The sequence below is a fragment of the Stigmatopora argus genome, chromosome 7 (assembly GCF_051989625.1).
Source record: "Stigmatopora argus isolate UIUO_Sarg chromosome 7, RoL_Sarg_1.0, whole genome shotgun sequence".
NCBI classification, from domain to species: Eukaryota; Metazoa; Chordata; class Actinopteri; order Syngnathiformes; family Syngnathidae; genus Stigmatopora; species Stigmatopora argus.
In genome coordinates, this window is record NC_135393.1 from 18,736,370 (window position 1) to 18,760,702 (window position 24,333).

The 24,333-nt window shown below is 42.5% G+C and overlaps 2 protein-coding genes across 6 annotated transcripts in view; both read right to left on the bottom strand.

Annotated features, from left to right (window-relative positions):
* The window catches only part of fbxw7 (F-box and WD repeat domain containing 7), a 47,963-nt gene extending 28,807 nt beyond the window's left edge, over positions 1-19,156 (bottom strand). Inside the window, exons 1-4 of one of the 2 annotated variants that reach the window (XM_077605444.1) lie at positions 18,667-19,156; positions 15,315-15,458; positions 9,749-10,024; positions 8,469-8,993 (exon numbers count right to left, since the gene is read on the bottom strand). In XM_077605444.1, the coding sequence (XP_077461570.1) occupies positions 8,469-8,993; positions 9,749-9,952 (729 nt within the window). In that variant the 5' untranslated portion in view covers positions 9,953-10,024; positions 15,315-15,458; positions 18,667-19,156. The remainder of the gene's footprint in view (positions 1-8,468; positions 8,994-9,748; positions 10,025-15,314; positions 15,459-18,666) is intronic. The other variant, XM_077605445.1, reaches the window with a different exon arrangement.
* A 741-nt stretch (positions 19,157-19,897) lies between these two features.
* tmem154 (transmembrane protein 154) lies at positions 19,898-24,257 on the bottom strand. 4 transcript variants are annotated; one of them, XM_077604750.1, is made up of 8 exons: positions 23,846-24,126; positions 22,623-22,709; positions 22,485-22,556; positions 22,361-22,414; positions 21,239-21,412; positions 21,108-21,162; positions 20,120-20,241; positions 19,898-19,971 (listed from the first exon to the last, which is right to left on the bottom strand). In XM_077604750.1, exons 1-7 carry the CDS (start codon positions 23,964-23,966, stop codon positions 20,142-20,144), a joined length of 663 nt encoding a protein of 220 aa, XP_077460876.1. In that variant the 5' UTR covers positions 23,967-24,126; the 3' UTR covers positions 19,898-19,971; positions 20,120-20,141. The 4 variants fall into 4 exon arrangements, with proteins under 4 accessions (XP_077460876.1, XP_077460875.1, XP_077460877.1 ...); XM_077604749.1 differs by adding an exon at positions 24,147-24,257 and having other exon boundaries at positions 19,903-20,241; positions 23,846-24,053; XM_077604751.1 differs by having other exon boundaries at positions 19,903-20,241; positions 21,239-21,409.
* Positions 24,258-24,333: the final 76 nt, after the last annotated feature.

Consider the following 24,333-nt stretch of genomic DNA (forward strand, 5'->3'; position numbering starts at 1 on the left):
TTGAAATGAAAAACAAATGATTAAAAGACATTTTCCCTTAAAAAAGCTCAAATCGCCATTGTTTTAGATCTTTAAAAACCCCTGAATATTTAGGGCTTTAGATTTAATTCTCTTAATCCGATTGTTTTAATTTTTTACATGTATCTAAAATGGTCCGTCCCACATCGAGTTGACGTTAATGCGGCCTGCAAACCACGCAAACCATTCAACGAGCGTCGGCGCCCCCTAGAATCTCCATTCAAAGTGGCCCACTATAGTTTGCAGCCGCTATTTATTTTCTATCCGCGGCAGGAGGACAGGACGCCGTCTCCGAGCGCGTAGGCGGACGCTAAGCTAACCTCATTGTGGAGGAAAAGACTGCAGCAAAGTGTGTGTGACTCAAAGCCCCCCCGCAAAGCCCCTCTGCTAGCTTGCGCAATAGTATTGCCGACGCAAGCTAAACACTCGGCCGTAATTTATTTCATCAATATCCGTCCCGTCTGTCGTGACGCAACGCCTTGGCGAGGAATCGTTTTCTTCGGACCGAGCAAACTGGGAGAACCGGATTGGCTATTTTGGGGTTGCTAGCTAGGAACATTATTTTGTCTATTAATACAATAGTCTTTAGACAATAAGGCGCAACACATTTTGGTTTTAAAGAGGTTATTATAACTTTTTTGTTGCAACAATATCATTTTTGGGCTATGGGATTCAAAGGTTTTTTCACGTTCTACCAGGCCATCAGGGCCTTCAAGGCCTTCTCTGCTGGCCGGAGAAATATCTGAATCACAGACTGATGTTAATTATATTTTGTCCATGAAAACCTATTAAATAATTCCAAATGGTCTATTAGCTTCCTTTCATTGCTTTCCCCCTGGTTGCACTGCTTTCAGATCTGTGTTTTCATATTGAAGCATTTAACCAATCACATTTCAGCCATTATTTGTTCCCCGGGTCAGAAATCTGCCTCAAGGCCTTCACAATCAGTTCTGCAGGCTCTGCTGCATTAAACAAGCGTCGATAAGACTGTTGCTTTAACCAATCAGAATTCGATTTGGTGACACCAGGCCTTCTCGCAGGCGTAGGGATACGTCATCGCTTTCACCAACTATGATTGGCTAGTGATAGAGTGGACTAGCCAGAGCTACCAAACTGTACCTGGAGCGAGCTGCACAAGCAAACTCACCCCATAATGGCCGATTGTATGAGGTTATTTTTTATGTGTCGCAGCTGTAGCTGCAGTAGAGGTTTTATAGCCATAAAATAATTTTTGAGGGTTGGATTGATTCGTTGAAGGCGCTACGAGAAAATGCACGGACCGCCACTGCGTTCTACGCACAAAACAGTTTATTTTTTATTTAAATTGCATTAAATAGACGTAAAAATAAATGTTGTTAAGCGTTTTATCTTTTTATCTTTTCTCAATTTTGAAATAAATGACCGCATTGTCTTGCATTAAGGCGTTTCATGCACGTCAAGTTAATTTGTGCGCATATAAACTGCACCCTCCATTTTTTGAGCGTCAAATAAGGCTTATTTTTGGGAGAAAATACGATGAATATGTCCCAAAAACAGTGAATTTCTCTCCAAATAATTGTTATTGAATGGGATGATTTGATTGGTCGTAGCAGCCACGGTTGAAATACTTTTCTACAATCGTCAAATCTCATCAGATTACTCTCCAAGACGTCTCGATCCGTCTTTCATCATTTCATCTTATTTAGGTGACTTGCGGCCAATTGCGTCATCCTCCCACATTCCCAAAGAAAACGATTTTCGGCAGAAATTCCCTTTTTTCGCGGTCTAGCGTTCACCTGCGCGGTCGCCGTCGGGTCTAAACGAGATCAAAGGGGGTCTCGGCCGGCCGGAATTGGATTGGAAATCAAGACGGGGTCTCGGTCAAGCGCAAACCCGCTTTGACGCTTCTCCGAGCATCACATCAAAAGTGGACTGACTGGCTTTTTTTTTTTTAAACGGACGGACGGACGCGCCGTCCGTCCGCCGCCGCACAAAAGACCAGCGCGCTTTTAATCCGGGGCGCTCCATCTGCCGCGTCCGCGTCTTTGAGCACATCCGGTGGGACAGACAGCTGTATGGTAATGCGCACGAGGCGAGAGGCGAGAGGCCGCGGCACGGACGGCCAGACGACCCCGACAAGGGCCGCCCTTCACGGCGGGGCCGCCGCTTGGCAGATTACGCATTCGGGACGCAGATGAAAGGCGGCGTGCGAGAAAATCCGTCAAAGACGGACGGAGCGACCGGCGCGGGAAATGTGTGGCGATCCTGCGTAGGCACAGGAAAATTGCCAATTTTGATGATTAATATTATTATTTGATTATTCCAAATTCAGAGCATTAAAGCCACGTTCATTTCGCCACAGGAAATTTACTAGACCACCGAGGAAAAATGACTCAACAAAACATGCGTGAGAAAAGAGGATGCAAGGCGCTTTCATCTTTTAGCTCAGTGGCGCCCTCTAGGACTAGAAATCAATCCAGTTACTAAAGCCAGTTTTACTTCAAGACAAGAAATATCTGCTCAAAGAATGCCCACCATAAACACTCTCAAAAGCTATGTTTAAAAAGGGTTCATAACGACACTATTTCCATTTCAAGCTGCCATTTTGGCTCAGTAGCGCCCTCTAGAACTAGACAACAATCCAGTTACTGAAGCCAATTTTACTTCAAGACAAGAAATATCTGCCCAAAGAATGCCCACCATAAACACTCTCAAAAGCTATGTTTAAAAAGGGTTCGTAATGACACTATTTCCATTTCAAGTGGCTATTTTAGCTCAGTGGCGCCCCCTAGGACTAGAAAACAATCCAATTCCAGAAGAAATTTGCTAGAAATATCTGCCATAGGATGACCAACCCCCCAAAAAGTCTCAAAAAGGCACAGGAAGACACGTTTCCATTTCAAGCGGCCATTTTGGCTCAGTAGCGCCCTCTAGAACTAGACAACAATCCAGTTACTGAAGCCAGTTTTACTTCAAGACAAGAAATATCTGCCCAAAGAATGCCCACCATAAACACTCACAAAAGCTATTTTTAAAAAGGGTTCGTAATGACACTATTTCAATTTCAAGTGGCTATTTGGGCACGGGAAGACAACTTCCAACTCAAGCGGCCATTTTGGCTCAGTGGCGCCCTCTGGGAGCAAAAAACAATCAAGTTTCTGAAGCCAGTTTTACTTGCAGACAAGAAATTTGCTAGAAATGCCTGCAAAAACTATGCCCCCTCTCAAAAAAAACATGGGAAGACACAGGTTCCATTTCAAGCGTCCATTTTGGCTCAGTAGCGCCCTCTAGGACTAGACAACAATCCCGTTACTGATGACAGTTTCACTTGCAGACATGAAATTTGCTAAACATGCCTGACAAAGAACATTAACCCCCCCAACCCAAAAAAAAAACGACGCATGGGAAGACACTGCTTCCATTTCAGGCGGCCATTTTGGCTCAGTGGCACCCTCCAAGGAATTCCAGTATCACTCAGCAATGTGAAATTTGAATTGAAAAAATAATAATAATAAATAGACTAGGACATGCCTAGTAGAATCGTGATTAATTGGTATGGACTGGTGACCTGAATAAATTTACATTTAATCCAAATGACTCCTCCGACATCTGTTCTGCTCGCATTTCCCTTAATATGATATTTTCTATTTTTCTCCCAGCCGAGTGCGTCCCTTTTTACTCCCCCGAGGCGGCGCCAAGCCAAGCCAAGCCAACCCAAATCAAATCAACGCTCCGACGCCGGCGAGCGGTCGCCTGGCAACGGGGCGGGCCGCGGCCATCGCGTCCGGCGACAACGACCACGGCGGCGGCGGACCGGCCGTTTAGTCAAGTGGCTTTAGCAGATAGCGCCGATTAAAGCTCCAATTTCACGGGAAGGAGCTCCATCTCCCCCACTTCCAAAGAACAAAGATAAGATCTGGCGCGCCAATTTCACGCCCCAGCAGAGTGGAAACAATCTTTAAAGAAAAAAATAAATAAAAGTCTCTTAGTATCGGAGTATCGGAGGCGTCCGCTCGCCAATCGGATGACAAAATGACTCGATTATTATGCGCCGCCACAAAACGCGGCGTTCGGACAACGTTATCGTGACCGCCGCTGGATTATTGGCGAGCGAGAAATAGCGGAAGCAAAAATATTTTGCAACTACCGTATTGGCCCGAATAAAAGAAGTTTTTTTAATTGAAAAAGTGTTGTTCGTCTTACATTCGAATTTTAGACGTCATACCCATTCACAACTCTAGATGGCGCCAAATATTACTTTGATTGTTAATGCAGTTATTGCAATTGTGTTGTTTTGTCACATTAGATTGGTTCATTTACATTTTAAAAATGTGATTACTCTTCGAATTTTAGACGTCATACCAATTCACAACTCTAGATGGCGCCAAATATCACTTTGATGGTTAATGCAGTTATTGCCATTGTGTTGTTTTATCACAGTAGATTGGTTCATTTACATTTAAAACATGTAATTACACATTAGGTTATATATTTAAATGTTGAAATATTAAGATGTAATAGAAAGTTTTGGCAAAATAACATGCTTTTCTCTCTCCAATATATTGTTATATGCATTTTTTTCCCCAGATATGTCATTATTTTCTGAATAAAAATTCAATTTTTATAAAGTTTTTTTTTCCCAAACTTGAGCCTTGAGAAAGGTCTGGCGAAAATAAGTGATTAAAAGAAAATCGAATGACCTTCAGTATCAGTTTGATTAAAATGATTTAAAAAAAGGCATTTAAAAGCAAATCATGTCTTCCAAAAAGCAATCAATTCCACCCACTGATGAGAAGTCGAGCTTGCCAAAAAAGTACTCTTCTATCCATCTCTCTTCTGCCATCAACATTCTAATTTCTCATAGTTTTCCCATTCACATTTCGCTTAAATAAGTCGAGTCGAGGTCAAGCGTTTGTTTGACCGTTCGCACGCGGGAAAATCCTAAATAAACCAGGAAGAACAGAACGCAGCACTTGACGCACATCTAATCAGCCAAAAAATGTTAGCATTAGCATAGTGGAGGAGTCGAGAAGGGTGCGCTGCGTGTTAAGTGGGGCAAATTTGACAAATTAGCAGCGTTCGAGTGGATAAATGCAGCCGAAGAAGGAAGATTCCACTCTTGAAAAGGTGAAGGACAAGCAAGAAAGGTTGCAATTGTGGGGACGCGCTGCCCCCTGCAGGCCGGAATCAAACATGACAGACTTTTTAAGATCTGCTCATTGACCCCGCTGCTACCACCCAGTGGCCACACACTGCCATTTCACTACTTTTCCTCTATTTTAACTGCAAAGCTGTCTAGTGCACTCATCCAAACAACAACAAAAACAAGAAACACAGCCAACAAACAATGTTTGGTAGACTTGTACGACGACTCGGTTTGCCGTGGGCGATTTCAACCGACATTTTCCGAGGCGACAAGGTCGTCAAAGCCAGCAGGCAAAGGAAGGTCGGACCTGGCAACTTTCCACGTATCTAGCCAAGGACTCCAAAGAGTGCTTACACTTCTATTCGGAGCCAAATGAAGGAGCACCAATCCTGTGTTGGCAATGTCGCCCAAGTCAAACTCGGGGTTAGCAAATGACACAAATCCACGGGACCACCGTGTCGCTCGCTTAAGTTCCAGAGAAAACATTTTCACTGCTAACCAGACCAGGAGCACATCTGACCGGCACAATTAAGACAGCAAAAAATGATTTTTTAAAGCAACTATTCACCCCTTTTGAATTACAGTCGTACCTCTACTTACGGACTTAATTGTTTTTTTAATTAAGACTTTTTTCGCAACTTGAAAATTTTGTAAGTAGAGGTGTACTTTATATGTAAATTCTCTAATTCGTACCATAGTCCTCGCACAACTACCAACTACACCCTTTAAAATTGGTCAAAGTAGAGTATTCATAGCTGTAATATTTAATAAATATATATAATTGTACTTGTGTATTCCTGTATAGGCACGAAAACATGCATTGTGGTAGTAATACTGGGGGTGATCCTACTTTGTGTTTTTTTTCGTTTATCGCGACCATCACATCTACATTAACCGCGATATTCGAGGGATTACTGTACATCCACTAGATAGAGCTGTTGTAGTAGCACTAGTAAGGGTTATGTTATACATAAGTAGATGAGGCTTCAGTAGTAGTATAAGGGCCAATTATATATTTTCTTGACAAAATACTCGATTAAAAAGAAGCGTTGTGTTTTTGCTAAGGCGGATATCCCGCTAATATGGCCCGGGTAAAGGTTCGATTCCCGTTAAAAAGCGTGGCGCCGCCTTTTCACGCAAAGATTCCCCCTCAAACCTCAAATCTAAAATTAGGCTGCTCGGCGACAGACTTTTAGGGTCATCTGTTAGGTGTCACTTTTCTCCGCGTGGCGCCGCGCCGGCAAAATAAATAATAATAATTCATTCCCGTCGATCCCCCAAAAAATACAGCTCGGATATGAAAAGTTATTTTTGACAAAACGCAACTCACCCGTCGACGGCAGAACGGCAAACTCTGCGCGATGATACTGATGCTAAATATTCGGAGGATTTTCTGGGGCGCCGGCGGCTCGCCGAGGCCGAGGGCTTCGTCGTCTGGCGCCGCTCGGTCGCCGGCCCCGCCCGCCTTTTTCCAGGCGCCGTTTCCGGACGAGAAACGGGGAATGGGGCAACGTCGCGGCATGGCACGAGCGGCGCGGGAAGGAAAACCAAGCGGCTAAAAACGTGTTCCGGGAAGAAAAGCGGCGGCGGCGGTCTGGACGAAACTACCCTGTGAGCAGCTGGCGGCCTCCCCCAAACCCCGCCCCCTGACTCCTCCCCACCCGCCGCGGAATCCGCTCCCGTGACCGTCCGGCGGAGGAATGCGGGCCGGCCCGGAACTTCCTCTGCGACCCCCCGTTTAACGGCGGCGGACATTCCGGAAATATCTGCACGTTATTACGTCGAGGGTTCAAAGTTGTCGTCAAAATAAGCTCTTTTGATTTCATGAAGTCATCGGGTGCCAACCACGGCGACACACGTCTGATCCGTTTGGACTGGGGAGGGGCTTAGGGGGGGCGCCGGGGTTTGGCGTCAGAGGCCCGGAAACGTGATCCCCTAAGTTTAACCTTGCCGGTTCCAGCGGATTTGACGTGCAGCGCCGTCACTGGCGGCCAATTTAGTTTCAAATGTTGTTGCGTTCCATTACTTTGACTTATTTTCAACATTCATTTATGTCTATTTTTGCCCTTAAATGTTTTATTTCTCTTCCATTCACAACGAGCCAAAGCCACAGCATTATTAGCATATTAGCACAAGTATGTTTTTGTTTGTATTTTTATCTTTTCTCCCCCATTCTTTGGCTAGTGGGATTTATACTCGGATCACAGAGTAAAAAAAAAGAGAAAATACGCACGGCAAAAGAACGCATTTGACGAAGTGACTCATAAGATTTGTCACGTGCGGGGCATTTGAGCATCTGAACTGTTGCTAAACGGACGCCTGTCCAACAAAGAACGAATCATGCTCTCGGTTTGGCCGCTCCGTCATTGTTTGGGGAGGATTAGCCGCCACTTTTATCAGAGCAGAGCGCCACGCCGCCCTGGAAGCGCAAAAGTACGCTCGGCGCAATCGTGGACGTCTTTGGGTCGCTACGGCACGTTCAAATGCTATTCCACCAGTTAAGTAAAGGAGAAAAAAAACATCTCGCGGTGTCTGATGTGCAAACGTTCATTCATTTTCCACCAGCCCTCCCACTTCAAATGCATGGGACGTCTAGCACGATCCATTTTAGTTAGTAAAACGTATTTTTTTTACTTTTTACTGCACATGTGTCAAAGTGGCGGCCCGGGGGCCAAATCTGGCCCGCCGCATCATTTTGTGTGGCCCGGGAAAGTCAATCATGAGTGCCTTGTGACTTTCTGTTTTAGGATCAAATTAAAATGAAGAGTATAGATGCATATGACATTTCCTGATTTCCCCCCTTTTAAATCAATAGTCATTTTTTTTAATCAATTTTTTCTGTGTTTTTAGTTCAAAAATCATTTTGTAAAATCTAAAAATGTATTTTAAAAAAGCTCAAATTAACATTGTTCTAGATCTATAAAAAACGGATTATTCAGGATTTTTAATCCCCCCCAAAAATCTAAATATTATATCTAAAATGGTCCGGCCCACGTGAAATCGAGTTGACGTTAAAGCGGCCCGCGAACCAACCCGAGTCTGAAACCCTTGCTTTACTGCATTTAACTTTTACTTTCGTAGTTGGGGTTAAAAACAATGGCCTTATGTATAACCTTATATGTTTACATTCTGTAAAATCATATTTTAAGAGTACCTATTCCTCAAAATAAAACTTTTCATTTTGAAACATGTTACTAAAGTCATCATTAGCAGCCCTAATCAATCTTCTGAGACAATTTAAAGAGCACAAAACTGCAGTGACAAACCTTGCCCGCCAGAGGGCGCCAACCCGACATTATGAGGAAAAAAAAGGACTTTCGCCTACCTTTTTATGGGAGGAGCTTTGGTTTGAGTGGACGTTGTTTGCAGCGACGGCGGGAGACATCAGGCCTTCCTCTCCTCGTTCTTCTCCTTCTTCATCGTCGTCATCCTCATCCTCTTCCTCCCCGTCGCGGCCGCTTTCGGCCGAGTGCTCAAAACTGTCGCTGTCCTGGTCCATTTCCTCCATTTCCTCTTCCTCGCCATCCATCTCCTCCATTTGCCCCCCCACCACGGTGGGCACCTGGGCCCTGTTTGGGGGCCCTCCCGCGGTCCTCTCCTCGTCTTCCTCCCGGCGAGCGTCACCGTTGTTGTTGTCCTCCTCCTCTTCCTCTTCTTCGTCCTCGTCGTCGTCGTCTTCCTCGTCGTCCCCCCGCGTTCGCCGCCCGTCCTCGGAGCGCCACGGCCAACGGGGGCCCCTGTCTCCCCGGGTCGCCTTGTCGGGGGGGCCTTCGCCCGAGGGGCCGTTGCTCGGGGCCGACTCGCCGGGCCCTCGGTCCGTGTCCGGCCGGGGGGAGGACGACTCCTCCGACTGTGAGGGGAGCAAAAAAAACGTTATTAATACGGTTTACATATTGATATGGTCCCAAATCCTCATAATAGTATTTTTTTAAAATAAGTTCATATTTAAATCCATTTTTAAAAATGCATCTAAACACTTAAAAATGAATAAAAAAAGGTTAAACAGAAAAAAAAGATACATTTTTATATTATGTTCAATAAAAAAAATTTAAAGATATATTCTGGATTAATTATTTTTAGGAAAAACGGTCACTAACTTCTTTTTAATTCAAATGGATGCATGAATAATTGAAATGTTCTCTTAGACTATTTATGAATATTTTTTAATACGGTTTATGCGCAGTTAGAATTAGTTTAGTGTTTTTTCCCAAACATTGATATGGTCTCAATTATCTTTGAAACTCATAGTATTTTTTTAAATATATTCATATTTAAATTTATTTTTTAAAATGTATATAGATCACTTGAAATAAATTAAAGAAAAAGATAAAATATATATATTTATTTTACGTTCAATCAATTGCTTTAAATATTTTTTTGCTTTTTTTAAAATTGAATTGAATTTTGTTTTAGACTTTTTTGTATTCAAATGGATGGCTGATTATTTGTCATCTTTATTATTACGTCAGATGAAAAATCCATAATCCGTTTTCTCTTAAGACTATTTAAAAATATTTTCTGTTCCCCCCAAACGTAACATAACAAATATCGCCTAAAATGACGAGTTTCGCGCATTCTGAACGAAAAGGAAGGCCTGTTCGTTACCTGCCGCGGCGGATGCCGGTGGTCCTCGAGCACCCGGTTCACACGCTCGCCATCGCCTCCGCCACCGCCACCGCCGTCATCGTCTTGGTCGTCGTCTTGGGGCGGGCGGCGGGGCCCTCGGGCGGCGGCGCTACCTGCGGGCGGCCCCCCCGAAGCCCGACCGCGCCTGCCGTTGCTGCCCCCCGACAGCAGATCCTGGTTCATTTCCAAAAGCCAGCTTGCGACCTCGTGCACCTTCGCTAAGCTGTCTGACGAGGAGAAGCTTTTCTGGACATGCTGGAACAACAACAACAACAACAAAAAACAACACTTTTACATACATTACTGGATGAATTCATTCTTTATAATATTGACCCTAAAACTGCGCCTTTGATTCAAACGGTATCTCAGAAATACCACATGATTTAAAAAAAAAGATTTTCCCTTCAAAGTAACATATTTGTACTCCCTATTAAAACCATGAATATGGAGGTGGAAATTGTGAGTCAGGGGGAGGCTTATACGCGAGAGAAATTGTCAAATTCAACCATTTTAAGGCAATTTTAAGGGTGTGGCTTATACGCGGGGCGTCTTATGCGCGTGGAAATATGGTAGGTCCCATTTTTTGATAAAGCCATTGCACAACATTCATAACATATCTAATACTAAAAATCCTGTGGCGGCTTTTCATTGATTTCCCCAACGTTATCGGCTTTTAAAAAGCATTTTAACGTGGGCACAGGTTCATTTTGACGGGACCAAAAGCCGAAGGAGAAAACACTTCCCGGACGGGTTTGACTTTGAGGACAATGTTTGGTCGTCCGTCCGTCTCCTTTTAGGCTGCGGCGGGAAGCATTAGTCGGATCTCCGATTGCGGATCCCCCCCTACCCCCGCCCCTGGGGACCTCCCGGGCGGAAGGGCTATGAATAGTTAAAATCGGGGTCTGGAAAACGCCAAGACTCGGCCACTTTTCCGGTAAAAACGACTTTGGAGAAAGAGAAATAGGCGCCGATTGTTGTGGGCAAAAGAGTTTCAAGTGTCAAGGCTGGCGCTGCCATTCAAACAAAACATTTCTGGTCGGCTTGTACGATACAAGTGCCCAAAAAATCCTGAGGAAATGAATGACTGGGACCTGGTCAAAATTAAATGAGTGATTTGACGTTGCCGCAAATCTTGAGAAAGTGACCAACAATGAACAAACAGCAGGAGGTGGCCTTGAATTGTCCAAAATTTGACACAAAGTTCACCAAAAACATCAAAGTCTGGCCCCAAATGAACAATAACTATCTTAAATGTCCCTAAATCTCCAGAAAGTGAGCTGCTATCTATCAAAAAATGAACAAAAGACATACTAAAAATCCCTAACTCTAACAATAAATATCACTAAGAAAACAACTGGGATCCGCTCAAAACTGCCTTCATATCAGTTGGTGACCTGTTATTGGTCAAGATTTAGCATCCGACCCCTCTTAATCAATAGTATGTCAACTGAAACTGGCCAAAAATAAATAAATACAATGAAAAAAACAACAGCAGTCAAAGTGATCTGGCAGAAGAGGAAAAAAAATCAATAAAAAGTGACATAAAACAAGGCGTAATCAGCAGAAAAACAACCCAAATCAGCAAGAAGCGACCCATCGTCTTAAAAAAAAAGTTAAAATGTCCGACTTTTAACGTTGAAAACTTTTGCTGCTACGTTCCGGCGCCCCCTTTACCTTGGACCCGGAGGGTCGGTCGGCGGCGGAGAGCAGCCGCCGCAGCTGCTCGGAGAGGACTTCCGAGCAGCACGCCGCGCGACCCAGCCTCTTCATCAGGGAGGAGAGGGCGCCGCAGCCGCACGTCCAGTCGCTCATGACCGGCGCTGCCGACAAAAGCGCTCTTTCGTCCGACGGGTACGTCCTCACTCGCCGCGGCTTTTTGGCATAATGGGGGACGGCGGGCGCTCCTTCCGCCGGCGCGTAAACGCGGGGAGTGGCGGCGGCAAAGACGCGCGCGGCGAGGGGAGCCGCGCGACGAGGACGCTAACCTCGTCGGCGTGGCGCGGCGGCTCGGAGAATGACATCCGAGCCCCCCGGCGCCGGCGCCGGCGTCGGAGGGGAGGGAGGCTCGGCGGCGGAAACCGAAGCCACTTTGTAAGTAGGAAGCGGGCGCCGGATTACGTTTTGCTGTTTTCGTTTGGAGGAAAATGGCCGACTTCGGGAGCGTTTCACAATTAGTTTTGCAGATTGCTACCGTATTTCCTGGCATATAAACTGTATTTGTAACTGAAAAAAATGATGATTGAATCAAGGGTACAGCACAAGAGTTACAGCGTTGCTATATTCTTTTTCGCCAGTAGATGTCGGCAAAGTAACATTTACTATTTGTTGGTCATTTTCCGTTACAATAAAAGAAATTAAAAAAATTGTACTTGATATCAAAAAACATCGTCCTCTTCCTGAGCATTGGTCTGGAACTAGCAAGCATCTCTCAACAGCGCCCCCATCATCGGTGATGGTCGGGTGGTGTAATTACAGTTTTAAATGATCGATTTTTTATCGAGTTTTTAATATTATCGTTGACAAAAATTATTTCACGCTAATTATCGTTATCGTTTCTCAGCTCTACTGCCTACACCTATATTAGCAAAAGGTGTTGATATTTTTTCGACGTTTACAAATGGAAAACAATTGGTGACAAATGCTGAAAGGCAATTTTTTAAGCAAAAAAAAAACCCCACAAAAAACAATGCAAAGAACTTGTGTTTAACTCATTAACAATTAACCTACTTTTTACTGCCACCGGTGGTGCCGAAACGTGCAATTCACGGGACCTGGGAGGGCTGGCGGCGACGGAACCAATGCGTTCCACTGCCGCCGCCCCTCCCGGTTCCAATGAATTGGACTCCTAGCGTCATCAAAGGCCGCCAAAGACCTAACGTTCTGCGTTTGTGGCGCACTAGCGGATGGCAACAATCTTGCTGGTAGTAACCGGATGCCTGGAAGGCCGGGAGACGACTCCCTCGCTCTCTCTGCGAAAAGGAAGCGGCGCACTGTAGCGAGTGGCGTGATATTAATAGCTCCAGCATTACGGTGATTGATTATTCCCCCCCCCCCCCCCCCCCCCCCCAATGCCACCATTGTGTCGGGAAAAGCCCGGCTAGCCATGAAACAAGCCACAAGAACCATAAGATGTTTTTCGATGAGACCAACGGCGTCAAACTCGGGTTGGTTCATTAACGTCAACTTGATTTCAGGTGGCCCGGACCATTTTAGAGATAATATTTAGATATATTTTTTGGGGGGAGGGCGTGGGGGTCGGATTAAAAGTACTGGATTAAAATCCTAAATATTTCATTTTTGATAGATTTAAAACAATGTTTATTTCATCGTTTTTTCATAGCAAGGGAAAGCGTCTTTTAATCGTTTGTTTTTATATTTCAAAAAAGGACACAATATACATATTTTTAATGATGTTCACTATAAAAGTGGAAAACAAAATATTTTTTTATATTTTTAGATTTCCCAAAATGCTTTTTGAACTAAAAAAACAAAAAGCAAAAAAATGCAAATATTGATTTAAAAAAGGAAAAATCAGGAAATACTACCTCTTTAATCTTCATTTGAATTTGGTCCTAAAACTCATGCTTTACTTTCTCGGGCCACCCAAAATGATGTGGTGGGCCAGATTTGGCCCCCGGGCCGCCACTTTGACACCAGTGGATCAGACGATTTGGTGATATTTTTATTATCAGCTTTTAGGCAACTGATGAAGGACGGCCGCCGGAGGGGAGAAAAAAAAAAAGCGTAACCAAAGATAAAGAGCGTGCAAAGTTGATTAAACGTTGGTACATGTGGCAAGCGGAGTCTCTGAAAATAAAGTGAAAAGCCGTCTGACCTAAATACTAATGGGCCCTACTTACAAAACAATCAAAACTTCTGCTAAGCGCCGACGCCATCTTTGGCTACTTTTATAGAGCGACACGTTTAAGGAACGAGCTCGCTAGGACTACCTTGCCCTTACCAACATGGTGGCCGTGAGGCCATTTTGGCAGGGGCGTGGAAAGGGATTTTCAGTTCCCGCTTCAAATGGGTCGGGCATCGAGCGCCATCACGTGCGTTGACATTGATCAAATCAACTTTAAAAAGGGCAGTTATGACTTGATTATAACGTCAAGGGAACGTGGCCTTGAACAATATGGCCCCGTCGGGGCGGCCATGTTGGTAGGGGCGACCGATCAAGGTCTTTTCATGCTTGTGTTGTAAATCCAAACGAGTTTGTCACTAGTCGACGTCCAACCCTGCCAACCCACATAACCAATAACTTTACGGGCGAGTGTGCAGTAATTTAACAGCAAAAATAAAAAATAAAAAATGTAAAAAGCCAGGCCTGTCATGAGGCAAAAAATGCTATCGGCGCAACCTAATGTTGAGGCATCATTAAAACTTTTTTTCCTCCATTTTCTGAGCCGCTTTATTATTTAAAAAATGAAAAAGATTTGGATTTAGTGGGTGAGGATTGGTCACCCTTTAATTTTGATCCGCAAAGGACAGACTATTATTGCACTCAGCGCTTTCCAAGTGGGCTAACTTCCAAGAAGGCCCCGCCCCACCCCGCGACGGGGCGGGGTTCATCGAACGAACAACTCGGGCTCCCTTCGATGGACGCTCAATCTATTGCGAGCGAGCGAGCGGGAGGCCCAGAGACGAGTTGGTGAGCGAGCATCCAATTTGGCGTGCGAGTCCGTTCCTCGCCAAGCGCTCCATTATTTATGAATATTGCTTTCCAGCATGTCAGCTCAGCGCCTCGGCGTATTGATCCGTGGAGCAAAGTGGTCGCCGCCGCCGCGCCAGAGGAGCGAGCAAAGAGGGCGCAGCCGCGTTAACCACGGCGTGTGAGCTGATTGGGCGCTTTTTTTTTTTTGCTCAAAAGTACATCTTTTGAAAAATAACTTATAACGGCTGACTTGACGATATACATTAACCCCCATAATATATATTAATGTAGCCCAGACATGGCCACGAGCATCGAAAAATTATTTTAAAATCAGAAAACCAAAGTAAAAAAAGACACTAGTTTATCAAAATATGAAACAAAATAAAATGGACATCGATAATAGAATTTGGCCTATGTTAACGTATTATTAATGTACTAATAAACATCAAGATGTTCGTTAACTTAGCCCATTGGCTCCCCCTACCAACCGTATGGGATTAATGCATGCAACAACTGGGAAAAAAAGCATCACATTCGCACAGGACAATTCATTCCAAGAGCAATACTCCATTATTATCGATGCTAACTCAATCGAACAAGTCAAAACCGTTAGTCACAATTATTAAGAGATAAATATGGGGAAATTTGAGAAAAATTGTGTTTTCTGCGGTGCTTGTTATGTTTACACTGGCTAGTTTTAGGTTGCAGCACTACTTGATGTATTTGCTTCATCTTAATGTCAATTCAAAAATAAACCTCACATAAGTGTTACCCACCTTTTTACAAATAATGACAAATTGATATTATTGAAGCAGATCAATCGCAATATAAAATGTCACAGCTGGCGACAGATTTTTTTCTCCAAAATAAACAAATAGAAACTTTACTCACAGTTCCCCTCGCCGATGTTCGCCGAGGGCGCGAGCGCCGGTCTCGGCTCGGGACGCCGACCCGGGCGCGTGGACGTCCCCCGCGCGCAGATGCCCCGTCAGTGGCGCCCTCGTCGTCCTCGGGGTCATCAGAGGGTCACGGCGCCTGCGATTGAAAAAGAGCAACGTGGAAATGAAACAAATGATGGCGCAACACGTCCAGACTGACAATTAAACAATAGTTTATTGCTTATTGTGACTTCACTTATCGCAAATTCATTTCTTCACGTTTTTTTTCTGCCTTGAATTATTTATTTATTTATTTTTTACATTTTTCTTAGTTCATAAAAGCGTGAAAATCCACGCTGAAATTCGCAAGTGAAAGCCACTCCCCTCAATGTATGTTATACTGCCACCTGGTGGCCGAGGAGCAAAATATCAACAGGGCAAAAAATAAATAAGATCATTTCTGCGTGCTATTTTTTTTAGCAGCCCCCCACTTAAAATGGACGTGACGCGTAGTGGCGATGAAGGCATTCAACGGGGAAAGAAGCGGCGGTGGCGGGCGGGCGGCCCTGATCGACACGCCGCTGCCATGGCAACTCCCATAAGCCAACAGAGCCGCCCGGCACGGTCATTTCCTGACCTTGAAATTGCAACGCGGTCGGTGGAGATCGCGGCGAGGAACAAGCGCAAAACCAACACCTTAGATTGACCTGGGAAGAGGGGGAGGGGTGTCCCCTTTTATTTGATCTTTTTTAATTTAAGCGCGGTTCCCTCGTCAAACAGCAAAGAAAGCCACGCGTTCGCTCGCTCGCTCGCCTAGTTGGCTTTGACTGTTAGCGAGGGATTATCCGTCTCTAATAGACTTTGCGCCACTTCAAGTGATCTCCCGGCTGTCCATCCGTCTGTCTGTCTTTCAGATCCCCGTCCAGTCCGGACAGGCCAGCGTGTCCAAACTGGACGGCAGCAAACCCTGAAAAATATCGCTTGCATGTGGCCCGCACTACAAGAGGAAAGCCTCCAGCCTCCAGTCCTCATCTTTAACACTAGAGGGGGCTAGTCAATTTTACCATTTACTGATAGGTCAAAACATGTTGAAACAAATAGTAGAAAAGTTGTCGATTTATATATATAGTAAAATACTAAAACAAAAGGCTACTGTTATTTCAGGTCGTATTTTTTAAGATAAAAACTGTGTGTATATATATATATATATTTGGGGGGGGGGGGACCACAAATAAATAAATAAATAAATAAATAAATATATATATATATATATATATATATATATATATATATATTATTTATGGTCCCCCCCACACACACAGTTTTTATGTTATAAAATACGACCTGAAATAACAGTAGCGTTTTGTTTTAGTATTTTACAAACAAAAACAAAACAAAAAATACACTGGCTATTCTATTTCTGCAAATATATTTCGCTTGTGTATTTTTTCTATTTATTTAAAAATTAAATATGAAAAAACATCAGCTATTCTTATTTTATTAAATAAAAATAAATATTTATTCTCTCTATTGTATTCATCTTTTAATTAAAAACAAAAGGAGAAATGTCAGTCGCTATTCTTATGTTTCCAATAATTCACATGAAAAAAAAAACAGCTGTTTTTCCTTATTATGTTTTTTAAATGTATTTTTAGGGTGATCAAAACATGTTAACATTGACTAATTTCTGGAAGAAAATGAGACGACCCTAGATAATGACGCCAATATAATATTTGCTTTTTCTCTTTGCATCAATACATCATGTGAAGACAATTGATTTTTCTGTTTTTTTTTTTTTAACTGATTAGCTTTTTTTGGTCCGTACGTTATGAGTAAAAATGTCCAAAACTAAGAGAACTTTGGGAACTAGTTTTGTTAAAACTAACGGTAGGGAAACAATGAAGACGTCATATTATTTTTAAATAATATGTTTTTTTCTAGAGTGGAACTTGGGTCATTTTTGCTTTTTGGGGGGGGAACCATCTTTCTCTGTTTTCTCCATCCTGAGCTGTGAAAGCAAAGGGGAAATGAGGCAATTCTTTTTTTCTTGGAGTGAAGGGAGACAAATGGTGGGTTGCTTTTAACAAGCGTCTTTCTCTTCTCAAATGTCTTCCAAAGGCCAAGAGTCGAAACGTCTTCTGGTGACGACAATTCAATCAACTTCCTTCCTTCCTTACTTAACTCTCGCGTCCCCACCGCATATTTTTTTTTGCACTCGAATTCCAGGCCATTGATTGACTTAAAAATACATTAAAACTTTAAATAATTTACAGGGCTTACTAAAATATTTAGGGACATGTCCTACACCTTTTCAAAATATAATCCTTATTTTCGCCCTTTTTTAAGGTGGAGCTGAAAATCAAAATACAAAAATATTTACTTTTAAGAGCTAAAATAGCATTTTACATTGTCTATAGACAATTAACTTTAAAAAAATAGAGGAAACTAATATTAACGGCATTCTTTTCTTTGAATAAAGTTTAAAAATAATACAATTATTTTGCTTTTAAATATTTTATCTAGACCTTTTTCCCCAATCAATAAAATAGGATTATGCTGCTTTACCTCGGTTTTAATTGATTATTGTATTGATTTTCCCCTTTGTTTATAAATCTATAAGAATGTATAACAAAACGCAATAAACATTGAAAATATGTAAGAATTTTTATACTATTAACTTTTCAGCGTTAACAACTTTGATAGACATCTCATCACGTGGCTACAATAAATTAATATTCTTTAAACGAGTTAATCACGAGGAGGCGTCCAATCCGTCTCAAGTGGGGGGGATGGCAGCCACATTTATTACATCATAAAGCTCGCAAAATTGTTGACATCATAAAGGGTGCAGCACTAAAGCCGGATCAGATCAAAAGTCGCGCTTCCTTTTCAACTTATTTGTTACCATTGACGACGCTAGACGATCTATTTTTGCCAGCCCTTCCAGCCAAAAAAGGATTGGACGCTTATCGCCGTCAATGTCACTGAAAGATTAGCATTCAACAACCAGTCCTCTCAGTTTAAATGTCGACCGTGTTTATCAAATTGAGCCCAAATGGAGTGTATTGGTCCCGAGCAACAACAACACGAGTTCAACTTGTTGGAACAAAGTTAGTCAGAGTTTAACAAAAGTATAAGGAACGCAGTTTTTTCTTCCAAAGTGACGCCGAATTGTAAAAGACACCGAGGAGCAAGAAATTGAATTTAATTTGAGGCAAAAGAGGAGTAAATGTATCCTTTTTGGACGAGCGGGCTACAGTTAGCAAGCTAACGCTAAGACGCAAGGAAGGCCCAGTTAAGTGGAGCCTCGCTCCCCGGCTCGGCTCTCGTGCGTGCGTGCGTGGAAAATGCCCGAGTGCGCTTACCTCTGACGGCCGGGGACGACGGGCCTCTCCGGGAACTCCTTGCGGCCTCGTAACCGGGGCCAGATATCCTCATTGGTTGCGGCGAGCAAACGCCGCGAGGCTCCGGTGGGACGGTGCCCAAGCCTCGAGGGCTCTCGTCTGATTAACCCGGTGCGTCGCGCACTGGTACAGGGGCGACCACGTTAGCGTCACCGGCTAACTTAGCATACGTCCGCGCGGGGGTGCTAGTGGAAAAAAAAGCAGCGCTAGTGGGAAGCGCGGGGCTCAAAGCGGTCGGGGCCGGGAGGCGGGCGGAGAACGCGGGGTCGCTTCGGCTCCGTCACGGGCCGTGTTTGTGACGGGAACGGACGGCGTGCGGCTTAGCGGGAGCAAACGGCTTGTCAGACAGGAGCCGTTCGGCGTTGGGTGCCGCTAACCGCTACCGCTAGCTTTCGGCTGCTCTGGCTTGACTAATGGTCGTCGCGTGGCTATGACGCCAGAGCTTGCTTCCGAACAGGCGCATGGAAACGACGCATGCTTTGTGTTTAGTATTAGCTTGACAAAAGATCGTGATGTAGGTAGTAGTATATATATTTTTCGTTTAACTCTGACAAAAGGAATTTTTAATTTTGGATAAATAAAGTGTTTAATTTTGGGGTATTTACTTACTATATTTGGGATGCTCAAAATTATTTTGAAGGCGAATTAAGGCATTTTATTTGTAAATTGACCATTCAGAATAGTTTATTTATAGTATTCCAAAAGGTTAATCATAAACAATTTAAAGCCATCATTTTAAAAATAAATTGCCGTCAATCAAATGTCCTAAAAAGTGAAATAAATTATTACAAATGATGACATTAATACGTGTAAATACTATATATAGTGAAATTTATACATTAATCAATAGTGTATATATTTGATTTTTGCACTCCTGATCCTCAGTAACAATAATAAGGGTCTGAATAATCTAAAATGATACCAGTAAAAAATAGTTTCTTTCATTTGCGCTTTTGACAATGACATATATATCCAATAACGTGACGTCCATTCATCCTTCTATGTATTAAAATGAGTTTATTACTAGTATAGCTCAAATATGCATTTTTTTTTCTTGGCGTGTGAACAGCAAACCATTTCTTCCCAGCATGCTCTCCTTTTTTTTGGCTTTCATTTCCACGGCCGAATCCTCCAAACGGATTGGACGCCTATCACCGTCCATGGCGCTCGATGAATAAACATTGAGCCAAAAGCACGTCCTTCTTGACCCCAACCCAAACATTCCACGTCTTCCAACTCCCTGTCCAATCATTCAGCATCAAAGGCCTCAAAATCAATAAAGCCAGCTTCAAAAATAGAACTTTACAACATGAAGATAACATTGTCTACGTTCCAGGTCCTTTTTTTTTACATTGTTATCTACACATTTCAGTCAACTCTCAAATTTGGGAGGATTCCAGGAATCAACAGTCACCTTTGTGGGAGGTGCTAGCCCGCTACGTTGGCGTGGTGGTGACGTGATCTTTGATCATCCATTGGTCCAGTTCTTCCATCTCCAGTTCCAACACGGAAGGAACGTCTTCTTCAAACATAGGCCTACATGTAACAAATGCAAATCAATCCAAATCTCGTACCTCCAAATGCCCTAAAATGAACAGGAAGTGACCCGTATTCACACGGCGTATCCCGTTTAAAATGATTTGGACATGTAGTGGTGTCAATGGCAACCAATGAGTTAATTTAGGGTCACTTAAGGTCATTTCCTGTTGATTTTTCATCATGTCCTGTTGATTTAGGGGCTTTCTGGGTCACTTCCTGTTGGGTTACTGAACAGGAAGTGACTGGGGACTCCCAAAATGAATAGGAAGTGATCCAAAAGCACCAGAAGTGACCTAAAATGCACAGGAAGTGACCCATGTTCACTCCCCCTTTTCCAGTCAAAATGATTTGGACATGTAGCATTGTTAATGAAAGCCAATGAGTTAATTTGGGGTAACTTAAGGCCATTTCCTGTTGATTTGCGGTCTTTCTGGTCACTTCCTGTTGGCTTACTGCACAGGAAGTGAGTGGGGACTGTCCCAAAATGAATAGGAAGTGATTCAAAAGCACCGGAAGTGACCTAAAATGCACAGGAAGTGACCCATGTTCATTCCCCCTTTCCCAGTCAAAATGATTTGGACATGCAGCATTGTTAATGACAGCCAATGAGTTAATTTGGGGTAACTTAAGCCATTTCCTGTTTATTTGGGGGCTTTCTGGGTCACTTCCTGTTGGCTTACTGCACAGGAAGTGAGTGGGGACGGTCCCAAAATGAATAGGAAGTGATTCAAAAGCACCGAAAGTGACCTGTAAAACCCCGAAAATGCACCGTATTGTCAGTATTGATACTGGCAAGGACTTTACTCTATATTTTTTGTACGGGGGAATAAATAAGTAGAACTGGTGAGGTAGGTACTACACACATTGGCACTTTTTCGGCGCTGGAGCCGTCCAGGTACGGATCGTCCTTCCTGGCTTCTGAAAAGGGGAAAATAAATTGTTGAGGGCGCCATGGCCAAAGGCGCCACGCGGTCGAGACGGCTTCACGTCGCACCTGCCACGGCGGCCTCCATTTTGAAGCGGCGCCGGAGGAAGAGGGCGAAGGCGAGCACCACCGCCACGAAGACCACCAGCGCCACCGGGATGAGGATGATGGTGATGCTCGGGATGTCCTCGTTGACGGGGGGCGACGTCGAGTCCGCCGGTTCGGGCTCGTCCGTGCCGTCTTCTGAAACGCCACGCCCAAAACGGACACGGTTAGCGGCCATCTTTGATGGACGGCGATGGTGACCCGCGTCCATAAAAAATACACCAAATTATATGAAATAATAAAAACACATGGAGTATTTTGAAAAAAAATAAAAATATCAATCTTATTAAATGTGACATTGAAAGATAAAAATAAAAGGGGAAAAAAAAGAAAAAAAAATGATGAAAATATGTTTGTTTGTTTTTTATTTAAAAAATGCTTTTGGTGCCTACATATCTAGGATTGCTGTCAATTATCATTATTTAGTTTTTATTCCATTACTTATTTTTTATCTTTAGTGCTTACATATTAAAACTGTAAAAAAAATATTAAATTAAAAGATCAGATATTGTACATTAACATATACTTTGTGATGGATCTTAATTTATTAAAAATGTTGAAAATAAGATATATTAAATATTTGGAAATTTAAAAAAAATGCTTTTGGTGCCTAAATATCTAGGATTGCTGTCAATTATTATTTAGGTTTTATTTCGTTACTTTTTATTTTTAGTGCTTAAATATTAAAACTGTAAAAAATATATTAAATTAAAAGATCAGATATTTTACATTAAACATTAACACATACTTTGTGATGGATCTTATGTTATTAAAAATGTTGAAAATAATATATATTAAATATTTGGAAATTTTAAAAAATATGCTTTTGGTGCCTATATATCTAGGATTGCTGTCAATTATTATTATTTAGGTTTTATTTTGTTACTTCTTTTAATCTTTAGTGCATACATATTAAAACAGGTAAAAAATATATTAAATGAAAAGATCAGATGATGGATCTTAAGAAATCAAGTATAGAATGAATTAACTGTAAAAAAAGTTTTTTGTACAGTAGATAAATAAATAAAAAACATCTGTAATTAATAATATGAAATGAAATAGGTTAAAAACTATGAAATATTGTACCAGCGTTGTCCACTCCCGAGCCAAGATCTTCAGTTTTATCTTCTGGCGGCAAATCTTAGGAAAAATCAGATCAAAATTAAAATTGAAAAAATAAAAAAGTGAGTAGAACGTCATTTTTTTTTACCTAAATTGGGGTCGACATCTTGGGCGGGTATGCTTTCGGACGTCAAGACGTCCTCAGGTGATAACGTCGACTCTGCGTACGTATAATAACATGATCAGGTGACATTTCTTTTTATTTCCCAATTGTAGCAAGTCAAACCTAAGTTTTCCACGCCGTCCTCAATTTCTTCTGTCACTTCTTCGTCTGGTGGGCTTTCTTCTTCGGGGTCCTCGTATTGGCTCCACACTAAAACAACAATAACAACAACAAAAAGTCACGTACAGTACACATAGTAACAAGAACGCCTTCTCTGTCAAAATATATTGAACTCATTTTCATTTTTTTCAAAAATAAAAACGTGGAAATATTCAATATTTTATTCAATTGAAAACAACATTAAAAAAAATCTGTATTTTTATTTTCTTCAAGTTTTTTTTATATAATATACCTTTAAAAAACTAAAAATATTAATAATTTAGAACTATTTTCCAATCCGATTTAATAGTCAACATTCTATTTTAAACACAATAATACTTTTTATTTTTTAAACCATAATTTGACCCAAAAAAGGGAAAAACTAAAAATATTCCTTTTATTATCATCTTTTTTTTAAATTTGAAGTCCTCCATGAAAGCAGATAATTATCTTAATAAAAAAATAAAAGAAAACTGAGATTATTAACATCTGCTTTTTGCTTTGCCATACAAGTAAGACATCTATCGGCGTCAATGGCATGAAACTAAACATTAATGGCATCCAAAACGTGCACTTTTGTACGCTTTCTTTCAATTCTGCTATTGCCGATACGTCAATTGCGCCTCATTGACGCATTACGCGACCTGTCCGTCCGTTCCTTGCCGCAATCACAGTACGTCCTTTTTTTTGAGTCACAACATACAGGAACTCGGCACTTCCTGTTGCACACTCGCAACCAAAATAAAAAAGATTGCAATACCGCTAAAAGTACCCGCAAAAATACCACTAATAGCTAGTTACATACAAAGAACTGTCAAAATAAGATGTACAACGGTATAAAAGTGGCAAACCAGTCAGCGCAAAAGCATTCAAATTCAATTTACCATCCCCAATATACCTGACCACTTACAATAAAATGCAAATATATCCATAAATATAAATGACAGCACATCTAAACGTTGCGCAATCCCCTCTTTTTTCCCTGTAATTCAGTCATAAGCAGTTTCTAAACCTGTTTGTCCAAGTTCATATTGAAAACTATTTTGATTTCTTTTTTTTTTAACCAAAAAGTGATGATTCTATTGTATAAAATTGTCTGTGAGATGAAGAAGAGTCAAATGAGTGCTTTTGAGGGAGGATTTGAATTATACTGGAATAGAATTGAAAAAAAGGCTTAAAGTTCTTACCTGTTCCAATCCAGGTGCTCGCCAGGAGCCACAACAGGAGCAGCGATGGCGGGGTGCGCCCTCCTCGCCCTCCTCGCCCTCCTCGCCCTCCTCGCCCTCCTCGCCATCCTCGCCCTCTCATGTCGCCGAAAGAAGAAGGCCTCGGGGCGGAAATGTTGCCATCGCGTCGTGTTTTGGGTCACAGCATCGCAACTTCCTGGCCCTCTGACTGGCGTCCACGGGAGGAAGAGAAGAGAAGATGACAAAGCAAGACGACGCACCCACGCCGAGACCGAGACCAGTCACTCGGGTGTGACGCAACTTTTTTTTTCTTGCTTGTCGACGCCTGCTCGCATTCCACGGGCCGCCCCGCTGGCCGGCAGGTTGAAACGAGCGGGAAGTTGTTTTTCTCGCTGCCTGTTGGATTTGAGAAAGACAGTGAATTTAGGAATGGAAGGTTTGTCGCTAGGCAGAATTCGGAGGGTGACCTTCAATGTGCCCCAATGAAA

Coding starts and splice junctions, on each gene's coding strand:
- tmem154 (XM_077604750.1), bottom strand. CDS start 23,966: ATGAGAGGGCGAGGATGGCGAGGAGGGCGAGGAGGGCGAGGAGGGCGA. Junction 22,415..22,484: donor AGATGTCGACCCCAATTTAG/GTAAAAAAAAAT, acceptor ATTTTTCCTAAG/ATTTGCCGCCAGAAGATAAA. Junction 20,242..21,107: donor AGCGCCGAAAAAGTGCCAAT/GTGTGTAGTACC, acceptor TGTTACATGTAG/GCCTATGTTTGAAGAAGACG.